Source organism: Trachinotus anak, unplaced genomic scaffold (assembly GCF_046630095.1).
Source record: "Trachinotus anak isolate AG129_WGS33_773 ecotype Australia unplaced genomic scaffold, CSIRO_AGI_Tana_v1 ptg000028l, whole genome shotgun sequence".
Lineage (NCBI taxonomy): Eukaryota > Metazoa > Chordata > Actinopteri > Carangiformes > Carangidae > Trachinotus > Trachinotus anak.
In genome coordinates, this window is record NW_027273879.1 from 17,813,530 (window position 1) to 17,833,458 (window position 19,929).

Genomic DNA, 19,929 nt, shown 5'->3' on the forward strand with positions numbered 1-19,929 from the left:
TCTTTGTTTATATCTTTTTCCTTCTTACTGTGTTTACTGTTTTGCACCAAAACACCAAAACAAATTCCTTGTATGTGAAAGTTTGAAATATCTGGGCAGCTACATCTCCGGATTCTGGGGTAATTTGATACATTGTATCTTAATGATAAATGTAGAACATCTTAAGGTTCAGCTTGAAGCTTTTGGTTTTTGAACAGTTTTTGAATTTAATCTTTGAATGCTTTCAGATTTCAGTTATGTCTGTGTATGATTGCTGTATGTGTTCTAACATTTATGTCATTTCTTTTGAACCGTTTCCATTGTCTTTACATCCATGAGCAGTTTACTGACCACTGGGCCTCTCAACCCATTTAAACCTATAAAACAAACTGTGTTTGACAGACAAATGCAATATCTACCCTCATTATTTGCTGTAATATATTTTGTTGTCTCTCAAACAACATTCATCTATTGTAGATCAGGGCCCAAATGGGGTCAGAGCAGAATTAATGATTGAGAATTGCTGTGTGACCTATCCTTAATTAATTAGCTTATCGGTCTGGTTTGGCCTTTGGGCTTCAATTACAGGATGGAGGGGGAGAGGAGGGGTGTGTGTGGAAGGGCAGGCGATGTGACCGTGGGGATGTGCTCCACCAGCCAAAGGAGAGACGACAGGAGGATGCAGAAAAATCTTAAGATGAAAACACATCTCTGTGCTTGTTTAATCAGCACAGTCACCAGTCGATCATTTGATGAGAGATTAATATTTATGGTGAGGATGTGATGACACAGTGTGAGGTTAGCAGTGTGGGTCGACTAACTGAGGATCTCTGGCTCACCCAGAGGAGCTGCAGAGCTGTGAGTTATTACCTCCCCCCTTACTACTGAGCCCTAGAGCCCTGCTGCTGCTACATATCTTTCCAACTTAATGCCCCCTCTCTCTCCCTTTCTCTCACTGTGTGTATCTCCCTCTCACACACACAGACACACACCAACACACAGTACAAACCCGTTCATACACAAACCCAGAGCAGCAGCCAGCCCACCTGCGGGTCCTTCAGTTGTTTTGGCTTATTTTGAGCTTGTACACTTTGACTCTCATAATAAAACTTGCTGTTTTATTTTCAACATTTGTTTATTTCTTCCACTTTCAAAAAGCACTTTGTGTTTGTACCAGGATAGAGCAGTGGCTATGGCATAGCAGGGCTTTGTCCTGTTATACAAAAACACTTGAAAACCTAAATATAAGTTAGAAATCATATTGTGATTATTTCAGCAGATATTGTGATTGCGACTGGGGCTTGTACCAAAAAACAACCATGTTCCCTTACATCTGGAGAATATGATTTGTTGGCCGGGACGTCTCCACCACAACGCTTATGGTGCTGACGATGCACAACAATGTTGTCACACATTTTACCTTTATCAAGAATATTGTAATTCCTGCAATAAGGATATTACACTCGGCCACTTTGCAATTAAGATTATGTTTCGATTAATTGTGCAGGATGGAGTTGTGGTCTGGGTTCTGTGCAGGCCTTCCATAACAAACTGGGTAAACCATTTCTTTATGGACCTGAATTTGAGCACCGTGGTATCATGTAGAAAGACAAAGGCATCTTCCACAAACTTTTGCTACACAGCTGGAAGAAGACTTTTTACTATGTATCATTATATGCTGTGGTTTCAAACATTTCCCCTCATTTCAACTGGGCTCAAATGAAACCACTAAAAATGACCACAAACCAAAACTACACGACAGTGTCCACGGGTCCACAGGCTTCTTTCAGACTGTGAGGTTGTGGATTTATCAGATTCGATGAACAGCGGCATCTCACTGATAACACAAGCAAACATCTGAACAACACACACCTGATTCTTCTGATTCTTGCTTTCTTAAATTCTGAATTCTGGTGTTTCCAACATAAAATAGGATAAAGACAAACATAGAATAATAAATCTCTTATGTGAAATAACCTGTATGGCTTCATGTTCATGTTGGACCCAGAGCAAGAAGCTTATTAAGCAACTAGGATCAATAATTATAGCGGCACAAAAGAAGAGTAAAATGGCATGAAATGCATGCAAACATGCAGCACGCATCTTGAGGATCAAAAGGCTCCACTCTCATCAAAGAACACCTACTTCCTCAAGGTCAGTCTATAGGACGATGGTTTGAAATGGACACACAGCATGGTTCCAGTAATATCATCCTGCTGCACTTTGATAATAGTCAGAATCAGAAACACTGCTTGACCATGGGATTGTATTGGACAATGGGGCAGGTAGCACTGCTGTTTACAGGTATTAACACTGCCACACATGGAGTGGGAAGGACAGAACACCACTGAGCCATCTGTGTTGACTGTTACTGAAAATACATCCACTGGTTAAATCAGGTTATTTCATGATTTTTGACATACAGTTTTGCGATATGCGTCAATAAGAGCACAGAGATTTCTCGAGCCAAGCTGAACAGTTTTTATAATGACCTTCATGTCCCTTGATGTTTTTCTGTCTGTTTTGTTTTCAATTCATGTGGTGAAATCTTCTCACAATCTTACTCACTCTAGCTAACTCCCTGACTTACCACCTGACAAATTGTTTTCTCTGTTTCCAGTTATCAGCACTCTGACAGGAAAAACATGGCTAAAACATTACTTTCTTACTGACAAGCTAATTTCACATACTGACTAGCTTATTTACTAACTTTACAAACTGACCAAGTCATCACTACAATAATTTTAGAATAATTTCAGAATCAACCCAAATAAATCAGAAACAGTTAAATAAACAACTACTCTGACTCATGTTCATATGCAGTGATTCTAACCCAGTGCAGGAAGTTGTGTTTTTATACTCATGAGTCCATAAATTATGTGTAGAACTTGTGTAATTAAAGGTTTTTCTGTGTATAAAGATGTGACAGTCCTCGGTGTGTCTTTCTTGATACCACCACTCTGAGTCATTAAGCAGTAGGCTTTTAAGCTTTTGCCTCAAACAGGCATTGTCTGGGTTTGCGTCTCATCTCACAGTGACATTTATATACATGGAACCAGAGGTGATCAGAGCAACAGAGCAGATATTGGGCAGCGCTGACAAACGTGGAGTTGTGTTTTCTGGCCACTTGTAGATTATTCACGCTACTTTAAGCTCTGCTCTTGTTCTCCATCAGCTCCTGACCTGCTAAACGCTTCACTATGTTCACTAGCTAGATGCTAACTTTGCCTTTCTACCACTGGGCAGTGCAAGCTGATAATGTGCAATGGGGTTTTATGAGCAACACCTTTCACATAATTGTGATTAGACCCTCTGTCAATATGAAAATATAGATTACAAAAGCCTTAGAACAGCCTAAAGTTAGCCATACCTTAATCACAATTACCATGACAAGTTTTAAGAGTCCTTGACGTGGTGAATTTTTAGCCATGATAGCAACATGGCGGTTTGGTTTATTGGTCTGTTGGACAGTTCACGACTCTGGTTCAATACTGAAATATCTCAATAACTAGTGGGTGGATTGTTATGTGGATTGTTAATTTTGAAGATAACTATTGTGCCCAGAGGATGAATCCTAATGACCTTGGTGACTTTCTCTCGAGTGCAACCAGCTGTACAAAGTTTTCACTTATCCTGTGAACTATCTGACCTACTATCTACTAAATGGATTAGCAGATATGCATGGTCTGCTGAGGATGAATCTTAGTGACTTTGTTGATCCCCTGACTTTTCCTGTAGCAACACAATGAGGTTGACATTTGTGTTTTTAAGTAAACTGTCTCAACAGCTTTTGGACGGATCACCATTACCTTCTGTTGTGGGCACTGAGCTCAAACACAGCTCTGCACAAGCACCAGTGGCCAAGACAATGAAACAATTCTCTGCAGATATAAACCAGGACTGTCTCTAAAACTGAAATCTGTGTTAATTACACATGGCAGAGAAAGTGGTGCTCTAACCAGCCCTGCTGCAGGGCATTATAACCTCTTTGGTCAGAGTAAAACTGTCTATTTAAAAGGGAAAATGCTGAGTTGCAGCCATTGAAGTGAAGTCCAGGGGCACAGCATGTGTTGTTCACATAAACTGTCTTGGCAATAGAGGCTCAGTGCCTCTCTGTTTTATTATCTGCTCCTACTGCTCTGCTGTGGATAAGAAAATGAATGGCTAGAGAATGGAGTGAAATTCTTTAGGTAACCACTTGCATTGTTATGATGTTTCTTTAACAGCCACAGTGGAGAAGAGAGAAGGAAATCTCACAAATATGAGCAACCCCTGACAATGATTTCCTTTGAATCCCAGAGTGAGTTCGTTCTCTGCTCCTCGTTCAGTTCATTTCAAAATCAGCTGTCAGTGTAACGTATCACAGCCGATGAGACTTTTATGTGAGGGTTTGCTTTTAGATCTGAGTGGATTGTACAGTGTCTTGTAAAGGTTATTGATCCTCCACATCACCTCAACAGGGAAATCAGGATAGACTCAACCTGCATCAGCAGGCATTTGTTTTTTTGCATTAGACTGATGGAAGGAGTGACCAAGTAATCTGCAGGAGACACATCACAAATACGAAATGTTTGCATCTATGGATGTTTCGATAAATCTTGTAAAGAGACTTTCGGATCACATTTCTTGTGTCTGTGTGTGTTGCATTGAAGAGAGCAGATCTCTCTCCTGAAGCACAGTTTTCAGTTGTTTTGGCAAATCAAGTTGCAAAGACACTTGTCATGTAAATGCAACATCAAAGGCTTGGATTGAACTTGGGACCTTTGTCGCGTCACCTCGATTTCACAGTGAACTGTGGAATTAAGCAGACATGCCAAACAAAGACTCTAAAAATCATTTCCACAAAAATGGTACAGGTCCCACACACGATGCTCTCCAAGAAGAGAAGGTTTTAAAAACATTGCTGAATTTTGTAAAGGACAAGGAACTTTTCAAGGGTGAAAACATAGTAAAGGAGTATTTCTGACCTTCTTTACAATATAGTTCTTAGTCTCTTTACAGTGTCAAATCTAGTCCAGTCCACAGTCCCAGCTCAACAGCTGCACTGTGGCACCTCTCACAGTTTGGATGGTTTTTCATCACAAGGAGCTTGACTTATTTCTCTGCACACTGGGTAAGAGGCTGGATAGGATGGAAAGTGTCCTGTAAATTGTTGGAGAGGATGAAGGCAACCAAGTCCTCATAAATTCCCCAGGCTGACTGGTGGAAGCTGCTGGAGAGCTGAAATGCTTTTTCACACACGACTACCACAAAGTGAAGAGTCTGTAATGCTGCAGGCAATGCAGCCAGGAAATCCACAGATCATATTATTCATACACATACTGCTTTTGCTGTAATGCTTTAACCCAGCACCATTATAATAGTATCACAGTATGAGTGTTAATAGAGTGATTGGTGGAAACTGTCATCAACAGAAAAATGACAGCACTGGTCTTTAGTTCAAATGGTTGGTAGTTCAAATTTAAATGATCCTCTTGTGGTTGCAAATAGTACCTATCCTATCTCTCATCAACACTGGTGGAAAAAAACATCATGTTGTTATGCCATCATAAAATTTTCAGTCTACATTTTCTTGCCGGGAGCAGGTAGTGGTGATTGTCACCTGACCTGAGTTTCAGCCATCGTTGCATTTACAAAGCAAGAGGTTATAATATGCCCTCAGAGTGACGCTACGTCTACAGGGCGCTACAGCGAGTCACTCTCTGAAAGTGATGAAACAGGCTTGGGCTAGCTGGTTAGCATGTTAACTTCAGTAGAAGAAGAGATGTGTTAGAGACAAGAGTTACCAATGGTGTTGCTTTCCATGGCTCCAGACATCTCTTGGTGAGTGAAGTTTGATGATGAATGTTTCTTCTAGACTGGTGAGAAAACGCACTGGCTATGTGGCAATAGAAAAACTTACAAATGGCTCCTTTAGGCAGTTGCATAATGACACATTAAGACACAGGGTGAACTTATGTGGATGCAACATGAGCTGAAGGATACAACAACACAATTTCAAAATGCTCATGATGAGCAAAAAGTTCTTGTTCATCCTGAAGTTGTACCATCCACAGAGAAAAGACAAAAAACGAAGAGAAACTGAAGGAAAATAATAGAAAATACTGAGAGAGGTCTTCATCAGTTTTACTTGTGATGAGGACACCAGTGAGCACAGTTAGTGTCCTTTCTCCTTCCAACAGGCAAAGCTGGATTCTTTTGACCATAATGACGGCCTTCACCAAGCAGTGGTTCGATCCCCAGCTGCGTGTTCAAGTGTCCTAGGGCTAGATACTGAACCCCAGATTGCCCCTGATGGCTGCCATCAACGAATGGGTGTGTTGTATGTAGGTGTGAATATGGCATGAATTGTAAAAAGACCAGTAAATCTCTAAATGAGTGCAGTCCATTTACCATTTGGCAACCTTCATGTAGCGGAAAAACAGCAACATTTATTAATGTTGGGCATATTCCTGCAGAAGAGACGAGCCCCCAATACGATGCATCTTAGTTCTTCTGTCTGAAAAGGGCACCTTTGACAAAAAGGGCATGTTTTATGGCTTACAGGTTTAAAACTACATCTATATACACTGCCTGGCCAAAAAAAAAGTCGCCACCTGGACTTAACTAAGCAAATAGGTACGAGCCTCCTATTGGATAATTACTGCATGGGCGATTATCCTTCAGCTGGCAACAAGTTATTTAACCCCAACTGGTGCAATGAGTTGCTTCTCATTTCTTAAACAACCATGTCGAAAGACACATCCTGTGGTCGTGGAAAAGATGTTAGTCTGTTTGAGAAGGGTCAAATCATTGGCATGCATCAAGCAGAGAAAATATCTAAGGAGATTGCAGAAACTACTAAAATTGGGTTAAGAACTGTCCAACGCATTATTAAAAACTGGAAGGATAGTGGGGACCCATCGTCTTCGAGGAAGAAATGTGGCCAGAAAAAAATCCTGATTGATCGTGATTGGCGATCACTTAAATGTTTGGTGAAATCAAATCGAAGAAAAACAACAGTAGAACTCAGGGCTATGTTTAATAGTGAAAGTAAGAGCATTTCCACACGCACAATGCGAAGGGAACTCAAGGGATTGGGACTGAACAGCGGTGTAGCCTTAAGAAAACCACTAATCAGTGAGGCTAACCGGAAAAAAAGGCTTCAATTTGCTAGGGAGCATAAAGATTGGACTCTGGAGTAATGGAAGAAGGTCATGTGGTCTGATGAGTCCAGATTTACCCTGTTCCAGAGTGATGGGCGCATCGGGGTAAGAAGAGAGGCAGATGAAGTGATGCACCCATCATGCCTAGTGCCTACTGTACAAGCCTGTGGGGGCAGTGCTATGATCTGGGGTTGCTGCAGTTGGTCAGATCTAGGTTCAGCAACAGTATGTGCTCAAAGAATGAGGTCAGCTGACTACCTGAATATACTGAATGACCAGGTTATTCCATCCATGGATTTTTTCTTCCCTGATGGCACGGGCATATTCCAAGATGACAATGCCAGGATTCATCGGGCTCAAATTGTGAAAGAGTGGTTCAGGGAGCATGAGACATCATTTTCACACATGGATTGGCCACCACAGAGTCCAGACCTTAACCCCATTGAGAATCTTTGGGATGTGCTGGAAAGGCTTTGCGCAGCGGTCAGACTCTACCATCATCAATACAAGATCTTGGTGAGAAATTAATGCAACACTGGATGGAAATAAATCTTGTGACATTGCAGAAGCTTATCGAAACAATGCCACAGCGAATGCGTGCCGTAATCAAAGCTAAAGGCGGTCCAACGAAATATTAGAGTGTGTGACCTTTTTTTTTTGGTGGCAACTTTTTTGTTGGCCAGGCAGTGTATATACTTTTAATCCCTCTTTAGCCTCAAGACTGTAAGAAATGTGCTCTTCTTCTCAAACTACCTCCCACCTCCATCTTCACTCACCCTCCTCTCTTTTACAGCGTTTCTACATGGCGTCCCCCCTGTGTCAGGCGAGGACTGTCCAGCAGGGCTGCCATAATGAAAAGTGAGCTCTCCCTTTCACCTTCCTCTCCTCACTCTCACCGCCCCTTCTTCTTTACCATCAGCTGCTGTCTCTTCCAACTTTCTTCCTCTTATTTCTTCATTCCAACACACTTCCACTTGCTTTACAAAGTCACAGTCAAAGTCAACAGTAGGGACAATGGAAGCACAGTGTGTGAGGACACTTCATGGTACAGGGTAGTACCAGTTTTTGCTAATCAGGTGTGTTTGAAAGCCTTGGGGGAATTAATTCAGTTTAGAGTTGGTAAACAAAACTTTGTCAGCATACAAACTTGATTAACCTGAGAGTAAAAGACTATAACATGAGAGCCTATGGACATAAGCCACATGTAAAACCTCAAGTGGTCTTTTAAGCCCATATCTGAACACTAAGTGCTGCTGAACCAATGCACCACTGACCCACTGTCACTCTTCAGTAGCATTTTCCAGGCCAGTGGTGGTGTTAGCAGACAATCTGACAGACAGACAGATAATCATATCCCAAGAGGAACACACAGAGTCCTGTATTCAGTGCGTACACATACACACACAAAGAAGAAATTACTTCTGGTGAATCTCACCTTTCCTGCTGCAGATGCTCCTTGGTCCATTGAGAAGCTGCAGAAACACAGAGGAAAAGGACAAATTAATCACTGAGGGACAGCTGAGTGCTCACTCATATACACACACATGAATAAAAGCACAACTGGTGTGTAGATTTGGGTGTTGCAGGAATACGTCCTTACTCCCAGAAATTAGTTAGCATTTTTGTGACAACAGATGAGACCACGGAGGCTGTCATGGAATTTTAAACATCATCACACTGAGGACGAAAACTGATCTACTGCCCAGTTCACTTTTACAGCCTTGTTGTGTTCATGCTCTTGCAAAATATTACAAAGAGGAAATGCTTTTGTAGAAGAGGTCAGAGCTAAATCAAGCTACAAGTTAGAAGTTTAGTAGTGCTGATGCTGAAATCATGGAGCGACCATGATGTAGTTCTTTTATAGCCTAATGTTAACTTTTTACTTCTGGTGATTATATTTAGGCTTCATAAATCAAACAACTGGTGTTTATGTGTGAATATGATCTTGCTGAACAAAACTTGTATCCTTGTATACTAAACTTTTGTTTGTTGCAGAGCTTATTTTCAAGCAGAGCTTATGTGAAAAATCCCATGGGCTTTTTGTTTCAGGAACCAGGGTGATGCTAACTTCCGGACTGGTCTACAAAAATCATTCCTACAGCAGTGTGGCACTGTGCAATCACCCTAACTGACCAGACTCCAAACTACAACAACATTCTTATAGTGTGTTTACAATACATGTATGTACAGTATGAATGGTATTCTTTTCTATTATTTATGACCTGCATTTGACCTGTCACATCACATTTTTTAGAGGTGATAATTTCATCAGATTGACCTTCAGACTGCATTTATATACTCTCACACACACGCACACAATGTGAAGAGTTATTTATATTTTATATTTTTTCATATATTTTGGAGGCAGGAAAGAGGATTTGAAATATCTTGACTGACAGCATTTCATCTTTTTGAATATGTGTCTCCTTTATCGCAGGCTGACAAATGCACAGTAGCACAGATTTTTAAATCTTCGTCATGGCTTTCATGTCCCGAGAGATGAGGCAGAAACTGCTGCACACACAGGCGTTTTTACAGGAAAACGTGAAATGTGCATGTCTTCCAGTCAGGCTTTTCACTACAATTAAAGCATGGGCATTGAAATGCATGTCAAAAACTCACACCAACACAATCTATATATGAATACATAAAAGGAGATATTTTGAAATGTGTGTCACAACACACTGCAGCCCCCACCTGCAATGACACATTAAGCCAAGCATGGAAACCTGTTTTGGGATTTAAATTCAATTAGCCCTGCTGACCTTTAAGGCCAAGTTAGCCAGTTACTCTCCTTGTTTTTATAGATTCTTAAAATATCTCCTCTCTAGCTGCTCTCTGTACTGTCAGATAATTGGCACTTTTTAAGGACAAGATGCTAAATTTAATATTGCAAATGTGCACAGCTCTATAATCTCACCGATTTAAAATATGTAACACAATAATGTCACAAGCAGAGGAGCAGATTCTTCAGTAAAACATTATTTCCAGCTACAACATCACCCAACATTTCAACTTATCTGCTCTTGGTGCAAGTTTTCTTATTCAAAGTTGGGGAGAAATGTGAAATCAATCCATGGATAATAAAAATTTATTTATGGAATTTACAAATGCTTGTGTGTGCAACATGGTAAAGACAGAAAATAACTAGTAAAACATAACTTCAGGGAGGCAGAGTATAACTTTTTTACATGCCCCGTGGTGGGTATCTCAAATTATTTCTCAAAATTTGACATAAAATGAAACACATTTTATGAATTTATGGAAATTTATTTATGGAATTTATGTAAATGTATGCACTCTACATGCTAAAGAAACAAGCTAAAAAGGAGGCAAGGAGGCAACTTTTTTTCTTTTTTTTTTTACCAGCGGCATGGTGCAATTTCCAATATATCCTTTTTAGATTGTTATTAACAGTTAAAATTAAAATTCAGTACATTATTGACATTATGGCATTCATGTAAATTCACTGAAATTAAGAGTGGCATTTTACCTCACCATCAAACAGAAAAACTTGCTGTTGCTTAGCTGTGTCTTAGAGACAACAGAGTGAAAAAGCATCCGTCTCAGCTGTGCTGCCTCTGCAAGAAACACTGTAATAACCATGTCAAGACACCTCTGGGGGGGGACTCGAAAGAAATTAATTGTCGACGTAAATGTTAAATACCTTTTATAGCCCTGTTTGTTTTGGAGAATCAGAGAGGAATTACAAGTTCTGACTTGTTGGGCTGTCGTGTTTGTGTGTTATTGAGTTGATGAGAAAATTAGTCTGGCATTTACATCAGACTTTAATTTGGTTGTTGGGGATCACATGCTGCAGGTTGTGCGCTGCAGATGAGTTGCTCAGGTGTGGCATTTTGAGAGGAGCTCTGGCATTTTTCCAACACAGCTGCATTTTTTTTCCTGCAAAAAGGCAAAGAGTGAGAGTGCAGCCATCGCAGACACAGACATCTGATCACATTAGATGGTTAAAGACTGTGGCATCTACTTTACTCTCAGACAGAGAGGATGAAGATTGTCTTCGTGAAGTCTTTTTCCTGCTGCGCTGCTCTCGAGTCTCAAGCTCCTCTCTTGTGCCACTTCTCATCATTGGCACTCGTGTAGTTTCAGTTTTGTTAAATTTGTTTAAACTTGAATTACTGCCAAGAAAAGATGCAGCAAATATGGTCACAATCTCCCCTTCATTAGTTACAGCAGTGAATAATGGTCAAAAGTGTTTTTGCGGAACATTATGATGTCACAACGAAGTTGACCTTTGACCTTTTGGATATAAAATGCCTTCAATTCATAATTTTATTGTTTTAAACATTTGTGTTAAATTATGTCATAATTAGTGTACGTATTTGTGAGTTATGGCCAAAAACATGTTTTCTGAGGTCACAGTGATCTTGACCTTTGACCACAAAAAAATGTAACTAGTTCATCTATGAGTCCAAGTGATTGTCCAAATCTGAAAAAACACTAACCCTTGAGATGATCTTGAGCTATCTCTCATTCAAGAGGCCAAATGTGTTTTGTGAGGTCACAGTGAACTTGACCTTTGACCTTCGACTACCAAAGTCTAAGCAGTTCATACTTGAGTCAAAAAAGATATTTGTGCCAAATTTGAAAAAATTCCCTCCAGGTGTTACTGAGATATTGCACTCATAGGAATGGGACGGACAGACGGACAACTGAAAACAAAAAGCCTCCGGCCCTGACCATCTGCAGCGCAGAGGCATAAAAACAGTAAAGAGTAAAATCCACTGTGATTTCTTCAGTGTTTTGTGATTTGAGTGGATGAACAGATCAAATTCTCAACAGCCCACAGGCACTTTGAAAATAAAATCTGACATTCTGTATGTTGTGTTAATAACATGACTAATGATAGTTCTTCACATTCTCTTCACCCCATAACATTTGAACATCTCCGTGTTACATTAGACAGACTCAGTAAATATGAGACTCACTGCTCTGATGAAAATGATCTGTGTCAAAAAGCCCAACCAACAGTTAAAAGAATAATTTAGGAAAATGACTTCACATTTTCAGGTTGAACTTGCATTTACACAGTTGGTTGAATCATCTTATTGATTTTATTTTAGAAAGAACATATGGGTGTCTGAGCTCACTGTGTCACTCAATTAATTGCTTTGCATTTCAAGGCAGACAGATAATAATGTCTCCATTGATACAATCTATGACTGATTATTGACGTCATCTATCAGAACACCTCTGACACTTATCTCAGTCATCTTAATGATGTATTTAATTCTTTATGTAGCTGTGATTTGAGGTGTCCATATAGACCTCACCACTGTTTTATGTAGGAATCATTTAATTGGCTGCAGCCTAAATCTAGAGGGTGATTTCACTGGGTTCAGTTCAACTTCAGATGTGTTTACTAAAACTAAATTGTCCTTCTTATTTGAGACAGTTTTTTTGTTCTTTTTTGTAGGTAGAATTTTAAAAGGCTGTTTGTTTTTTCTGTTTGTGTGTACTTACAATCTTCAGTCCATTTGTGTTACAAATAGACTGAAGACAAACTACTTCAGTTGCTCTTTATGCTAATATAATGGATTTACTGTCGGGGTCACAGTATCCAAGCTCTATCTAGCTAGAAGAGTGGGTTGGAGAGGGTGAGCGTATTTATTATTATATTTGTATTGTATGTTAATGTAAAACAATTTTTGTGTGTATGTGTGTGTGTTTTATTATTTTGTTTTGTTTTTTTTTACCATAAAACTCCTTTGAAAATGAGATGCTACATCTCATGGGACTATCATTTTAATAAATTCAAATTCAAGTTTATGCCAAATTTATCCAATAACACTGATACAACAGACTCTGGAAAATTCTTCACACTGTTTTAATCATTCAGAACAATTACTCTAATGATTTGATATGATGCACTGATTGCTCTGATTCACTAAACCAGGCTTAAAGCATGGGAAACATGCTTATTTGCTTTTTCTGCTGACAGAGAGGAGAGATGATCAATACCACTCTAATGTCTGTAGACTTAACAGAAACTGGAAACAGTGTTGTCATCACTGTCAAGCTTCCAATTTCACACTTTGGTTTTAGTACAGATTAAACAAATGAGATTTAACATGTTAAGCAGTGAGCTTTAGAGGAGCTGGTAGGTGGTTTGTGTTACCACGGGACAAAGCCAGGCTGGCTGTTTCCCCTGCTTCAGGTCTTTATGCTAAGCTAAGCTAACCATCTCCTGGCTTTGGATTCATATTCAGTGGACAGACAGAGAGTGTTATCAGTCTAACTCTTGCTAAACTATTCCTTTAAGTTCCTCTGGCTTGGATTGAATTAGGTTTGATTCTATGAATTAACTCTTGCTTTCCTCCTGCACACAAGAACATTGTGAACAAACAAAAGCTTTTCTTCATGTTGTTATATGTGCTGTCATGTGCTTTGTGTGTCATTATTTCTAATGTAAAGTTATTTTTGTGTGTGTGAGGGAGTAGTTGATTCACATGGAAATGTAGTTTATTTATTGTTTTAACAGGTTTTTTCTTTATGGTTTGTTCATTTACTTTCATTTCTCCCTTATTTGTGAGTTGATAATAATGAATAATTCATTTATCATTCAGTTTCTCAAATTTTAAGTTTGTTGTTGAAACCTTAGAAATTAATACAATGTAAAAATGTATCTTCTGAAGGAAACAAATGCTTCTGTTTCCAGAAAATGAAGTATTATCATTAGCAAGACAGAGAAACAGAATAAATTTGGGTTTTTCTAAGTGGGCTTGGTCCAGATTCAAAACTCACCCGGCCACGCTGCTGTTGGCAGAGCTCTCTGCGATCTGTGAGCTGGCAATCCACTTGGTCTCACCCACGACCGTCCTGGCATGTGGCAGGCGGCCCACGTCTTTCACAGTCATCATCAAGTGTCGTGATGACTTCAGCACCCTGACGGCTTCGTCGTGCGGGATGCTCAGGAAGCTGCGGCCGTTCACCTCCAGGATCTGGTCGCCGACCTGCAGGGAGGGGAGGGAACAGAGAGGCGTGGCGGGAGGGGCTGAGCAAGGCGGTGAGGACGAACTAGGCAAAGACTGTCACATACACAGGTTCATAGATCAAGGGTCAGAGACAGGTAATGTAACAGATGGAGGTGGTGGAGGTGTATGAAATATTTATTGGATCAGAGTGAGACAATGAGGTTGTAGGTTTCTTGTTAAAACTTGTGGATCTCTCAGGTTCTGCAATGGACAGAAATAATTACACAAAGATGAAAGTCTTCTCTGCTCACTGACGGGTTCAAGAACAGACTTGTTTAATACATGATTGAAAACGCTTTCACATGTAGTTTTACACTCCATCAAGGGGCAGAGCCTGGAGGCAGAGGCAGAGGGAGGTATAGTGAAGTCCATACTAAAGCCCACCTTGGACGAGGTCAACTCTCTGACATGTATCAGGGACCCTGATCTGTGCTCACGAAGCTGAAGCACCATCTTGGCCTCAAACTGCATTCTTAATGTGCATTCTGGATCTGTAGGTCTGCCTCACTCGGCTGAACTGCACCGGTATCAGACATGTTCTGTCCATAATCTTATCTCTGTGTTCGAGCTGCACTCCTCCGCAAATACCTCTGCAGACATGGAAAACATTCTCCATGTCGGGGCTGTAAAACATGCCTCCACACATCTCATCATTCACCACACGAACCACACTAATTTTCTTATTTCAGCCTCTTATATTATAAGTGACCAGTGTGAAGAGTGTGAAAGGCACAGAGCAGAAACTATTGTACCCCTGATATATAGAAATATTCTGGGTAAAGAAATTTTATGGTCATCTTAGCACCTCTCACTCTATTAACTTATTAACCGTAACTGCCAGTATAACTGTGTAATATTAGTCACAGACGATGGGCAGCCCACTCACTCTTTACAAAACAGCACAGACTTACTGGCATTGAAAATTAATTTATGTGGCATTTAGACTTGATATAGTGTTTAGCATTTTATAAAAGTCCCCAAATGTCATTTTCTGCCTTTTTTGTTTTATTCCCAATTTACTGTGGCTGTCCAACCAAATCTCAGCATCCTCTCTGAGCAGCAGCAAACGCAAACTACGTTCACAGTCTCATACGTTTCAGTTTCTTGGGTGTTTTCCAACAACCTGAGGTGAGCCAGCACCAGCTCTGTCGCCGCTGATGCACAGCAGCATCTCCACATAAATCTCCGCCATTATCGGCTCCAACAATGGCACAATGTGTAATCATTAGTAGCGGGGCCATGTGATTGCAAATAAAGGACACATAATCAAAGCTGTACTTAAAAATGCAATCAATCAATCAATGCTAACAAGCGCCACTGCAGTGAGAACACACACTCCTGCCACAGCAAACACTTCATATCCGTGCTGTAAGGCTGAGCTCAATCCTCAGGGATGAGACAGATTTTAAGACAGATTACAAGCTGTTTGTTCCAGATGTGTGCTTTGCTTACACTAAAAAGAGTCAATAATCTGTTTCTCATCGATTTTTTACAACGTTTGACAGCCTTTAATGTGAGCTCAGTGAGGTTTATCTGTTTTGAGTTGACGCAGCTTGAGAACACACACGGCACACAACAGACAGTGTTCATGAAAATCATCAAAATAATCATCAGTCATATCACATATTTTTATTTGTCTACAAAAGGAAATGTTTAAAAAGTTTTAGTGTGTGTACAGTGACAGACAGATGTCTCCAAACTTTGTTCAGGAAAAGTGCAACAGTTATGTTTTTGTTGAAATGCAGTTTTTTGAATTTCTGCAAAATAAAATGTGAATTTGAGTGTGTTTCCACAAGTATCCAGACTCATTCTTTATTGTTTTATAGTTTTAATTTAAAATTGATTCAATTTTTCTTACCAATTAGTTCTACTCCAGTTTTTGCAAACACAATGCAATGTGTCCCATTTTATAGACGAAAAATGACAGTTGTGCAACACTTCACTGATCAGTGTCCAGAGGCTGATTTACTGCTCACTCTTGTGTACACTGTGTCTATTATACGTGGAGTAGTGAATAACTGAATGAGGGAGTGATATGACTCTGAAACCAAAGCAGTAGAGTCAATTACCAGCAAGAAGGGCTTTGGTCAGGGAGGTGAACAAGAACCCAGCTGTCACTCACTGTGCAAAAACCCCAAGAAATCCAGAGACCGTTTTTAGCTTCTTGCATGAATCTGGAGATTTTTTGGATTTTTTGGGAGAAAGTCCAGTCCAGATTTCATCATACATGGGTCATAGTTTGAAATATCGGGCAACTACATCTAACGATTCTGGGGTATTTTGTGCAGTGACTGTAACTTCATAAGTCTTGTGCAGAGATGGAAGAACCTACCAGAAGAACTTCATCAATCAGGCCTTCATGACATTCTGAGGCCACTCCCCAGTGATAAGCATACAACAGCATACCTGGAGTTGTGCCAAAATCAGCAGGGTCAGGGAAACTGGTCAGATTTGATGGGAGGATGAGTGCAGCTAAATACTGAGAGATCACAGAAGAGAACGTGTTCACATTCTCAGACTGGGGTGAAAGGTCACCCTTCAGTGACAAGGTCCTGAAACACAGCCAAGAAAATGCTGGAGTGGCCTTGGGATACATCTTAGTATGTCCTTTAAATGAGAGACCTGAGGATGTCACGTTACAGACACTTCCCATCCAATAAGACGGAGCTTGGGAGGATTTCCCTGGAGGACTATGCCCAAATCCAGGCACATAAAGTTTGTAGAGCGTTACCCAAGAAGACCTGAGGCTGTAACTGCTGCTGAAGCTGCGTCTAATAAAAGCTCTAAATACTTAGGCAAAAGAGAGACTTCAATTTCTGATTAATGATCTGATACATAAATGAATGAATCAGTTACCCTCTCTGATCCACATGCACCCTGTAGTGGTTTACAGAAGCCATGTTGAAATGCCACAGTGGGGGATGCGCAGGTGTAAATAATAACATGAGTGACTCAGGTTCAGGGTGGTGGTGCTGTGGTGCTCTCTGTCACACTGTTAGGTCTCACTGGGACACTTTAATGACACAGAGCCATTGTTAATGTTATCAGTAACACCTGTGCTTTTCCTGCCATGACAACTCAAAACGTCTGCTGTGAAAAAGGTGGATTAGTTGCCATGGTGATAAAGAGTGGGATGAGGTGTAGTAGGGTCTGGACTCAAACCGGGGGTGTCGACAGTACATACGCCCGTAATACACCCACTGTTTTCTCTTTTTTTTTGGCTTTTTTGAGTGAAGAGAGAAGATGAGTGTGACTTTAGCAGAAGCGGCAGCAGCTACAGCGACATCAGGGTGTATTTGTTGCCTTTCGCTTCCTCTCAGGTTGTTTTACACACAAATTAAAAATGTGAATAAAAATATATGAATGGAAACAGAGTGACATAAATGTGTTTGCATCTTTTATATGTGCAGTGCAGAGTATGTTTTGGCCTGTAGTTTGCAGCGCTGTGTGTCAGCTGCAGTTAATCAAGTCACATTACTGCACCTGTTGTATTTGACAAATGAGTGGAACTCTGATTCTGGTCCTTATTACTTGCTGATTAAGTTTTATGACCCTGAAATCCTCATTTAAAACCACGCTGTTAATTGCAGACGGAGGAAACAGATAATGTCAATATACAGCATTAATCTTCCTCTGGATTTCGTAATTATTCTAATGGTTCAGGACAGATCGTTCAATATTTCCAAACATGATCTCCTTCACTGCTTATTTGTTGTTCTCTTTCTATGATTTTAGGAACAAGCAAGAAAAGGTGCTGCACCTCCTGCCATCATCACCTCGCCACTGTCGTCTTGTCTGTCCTCTCACTCTCTCTCCTTCTCTTTCTTCTCATTATTCTGCTCCTCCATGTTCTCATCCTCTCCCTCATTATACCTCTGTTTGAGAGTAGATGGGCCCTGTCCTGAGTCACAACCACTTCATTTCTCGTGATCAATCTCTCTGTTGCACCAGAGGCGCCATCGCAGCGCTGCATTCTGGCCAATTAAACAACAACCAGGAGCAGTGATGTTTACGATTAAAGCTCTAATCAGTGCTGCGGCGCAATAATAACACATTCTTCATTCATTCGGAGAGGAAAACAACTGAGGTGGCAGGAGGAGTGTAGCTCGACTGTCTGCAGTGACACGCCTCACACAGTTATACTGAGACTCTCCCAATTACAAACCCTGTATGCCCAAAATGATTTTCCCTGCAGCTGTGAACACACACCTGTGTGAGACTGAAGAGTCACCAGGACCAGGCAGGACTTTCTGTGGTATCACGGCAGCTTTATGGACTCATGTATGGAGGTGAAGACAAAATGGTGTCTCCTCATTTGTCATTTGTAAAGGATTTAATAGCTTTTCTGCAGCTTTTGCCAGTAGATCCTGATGCATGATGAAATAAAATCATCAATATGCTGCTTAGAAAATAAGGCCGGCGGTATTTTGTATTTTTCTTATTAGCAAATCACATAAAAAGAATTTAAAAAAAATGTCTTGACATATACTGTATATCTTATTCCTACTGTAAACTACACTTTATTTTGACTCAATCCCTGATACACTGTCCTGCTGCCATACACACTCACCAGAACACCAAATGTGTATTACTCCACAGCTGAAAATAGTTCCCAACACATCTACTATTTACTCCAATTTGAAAAGTGTTTGCTACAAACTACAGTGCCCAGCACTTTTTTAGAAAACTACATACAGTATTTGTGACCTGATATTATTATTACAATTTTTTTAAAGATTTGCATCTTTACTTGGATCCAGTGGCTAAACACAAAGTCAGAACTAATTTCAGACTAATGTTTTGAGACTGAGCTAACATCCACAGTCACATACTGCAGGCTACTCTCATTCATCAAAGGGACGGGGCAATTACTGAGAGCAGTTCAGCCATCTACTTCATAATGTCAGTGAACCTGCATTTTTCTGGACTATGTCACTGCAGTAATGACAGCATCAGTGACGAGTGCAACACTTTACTCAGCAGGCAGATTAGTCTATAAACTCTGCAGAATAATCTGCAATGATCATACTAATAAACCCGTAAAGTCTGGAATATAAATTACAAAGTTACAAACAAACAGGCAGTGAAAAGATAAAGCCAAAAAAACTACAGCACCGTTCACAATCATTGTCTATCCGCTTCACTGCCTTACAAATAATCCTTAAAAGAAAAGGATTCTGTCCATTTGTAGACATATTTAAATGCAAATTAAAGTGCATCACTTGGCAAGTGATAAGTGATGAATCATATTCCTGTCTTCTTCTGCTCAGACTAATTGCTCCTAAAAATATAATCTGGCACCTTCCTCAGCTCTCTCTCTTCTTTCTGCCTTTATGAGATGACTTTGTGATCACAAATACTAAATACCATGATGCCTGTTCTCCTTAACAATGGTTACCTTCACACAGAATTGTTTCTAATTCACGGTAAAAGCAGTGCACAAAGTACTGTACATAAAACTGTACATACTGATGATTCACGCCTCATAACCAGGCAACTCTCACTGTTGAATTTAATCTAAGCAGCAAATTAATTGGTTAGTTTTTTCTTTTTCTACGTGGCCCCGGTGCATGTGATAATGTGCTCGAATATGTCTTGAAATAAAACAAATGAGCAGACTGCCTATAATAATAATAATAAGTCACAAATGGGAGATGTGATGATGCTGATTATTAAAATTTGGTGTGAAAACACGTTGGTGGACTGAGTGTCTCCCACTGATAACCGTGCAGATTCTTGTTTCAGCAACAACTCATATGTTGCCATGTGCTTATGTATCTATGACAGTATTTCATAAATCTCTAAAGGAC

At 40.1% G+C, this 19,929-nt stretch overlaps 1 protein-coding gene across 3 annotated transcripts in view; it reads right to left on the reverse strand.

Annotated features, from left to right (window-relative positions):
- whrna (whirlin a) overlaps positions 1 to 19,929 on the reverse strand; it is a 154,671-nt gene that overhangs the window by 34,633 nt on the left and 100,109 nt on the right. For all 3 annotated transcript variants that reach the window (XM_071465414.1, XM_071465415.1, XM_071465413.1), the window contains 2 exons: positions 13,890 to 14,098; positions 8,560 to 8,596 (listed from right to left, as the gene is read on the reverse strand). In XM_071465414.1, coding sequence (XP_071321515.1) covers positions 8,560 to 8,596; positions 13,890 to 14,098 — 246 coding nt within the window. The remainder of the gene's footprint in view (positions 1 to 8,559; positions 8,597 to 13,889; positions 14,099 to 19,929) is intronic.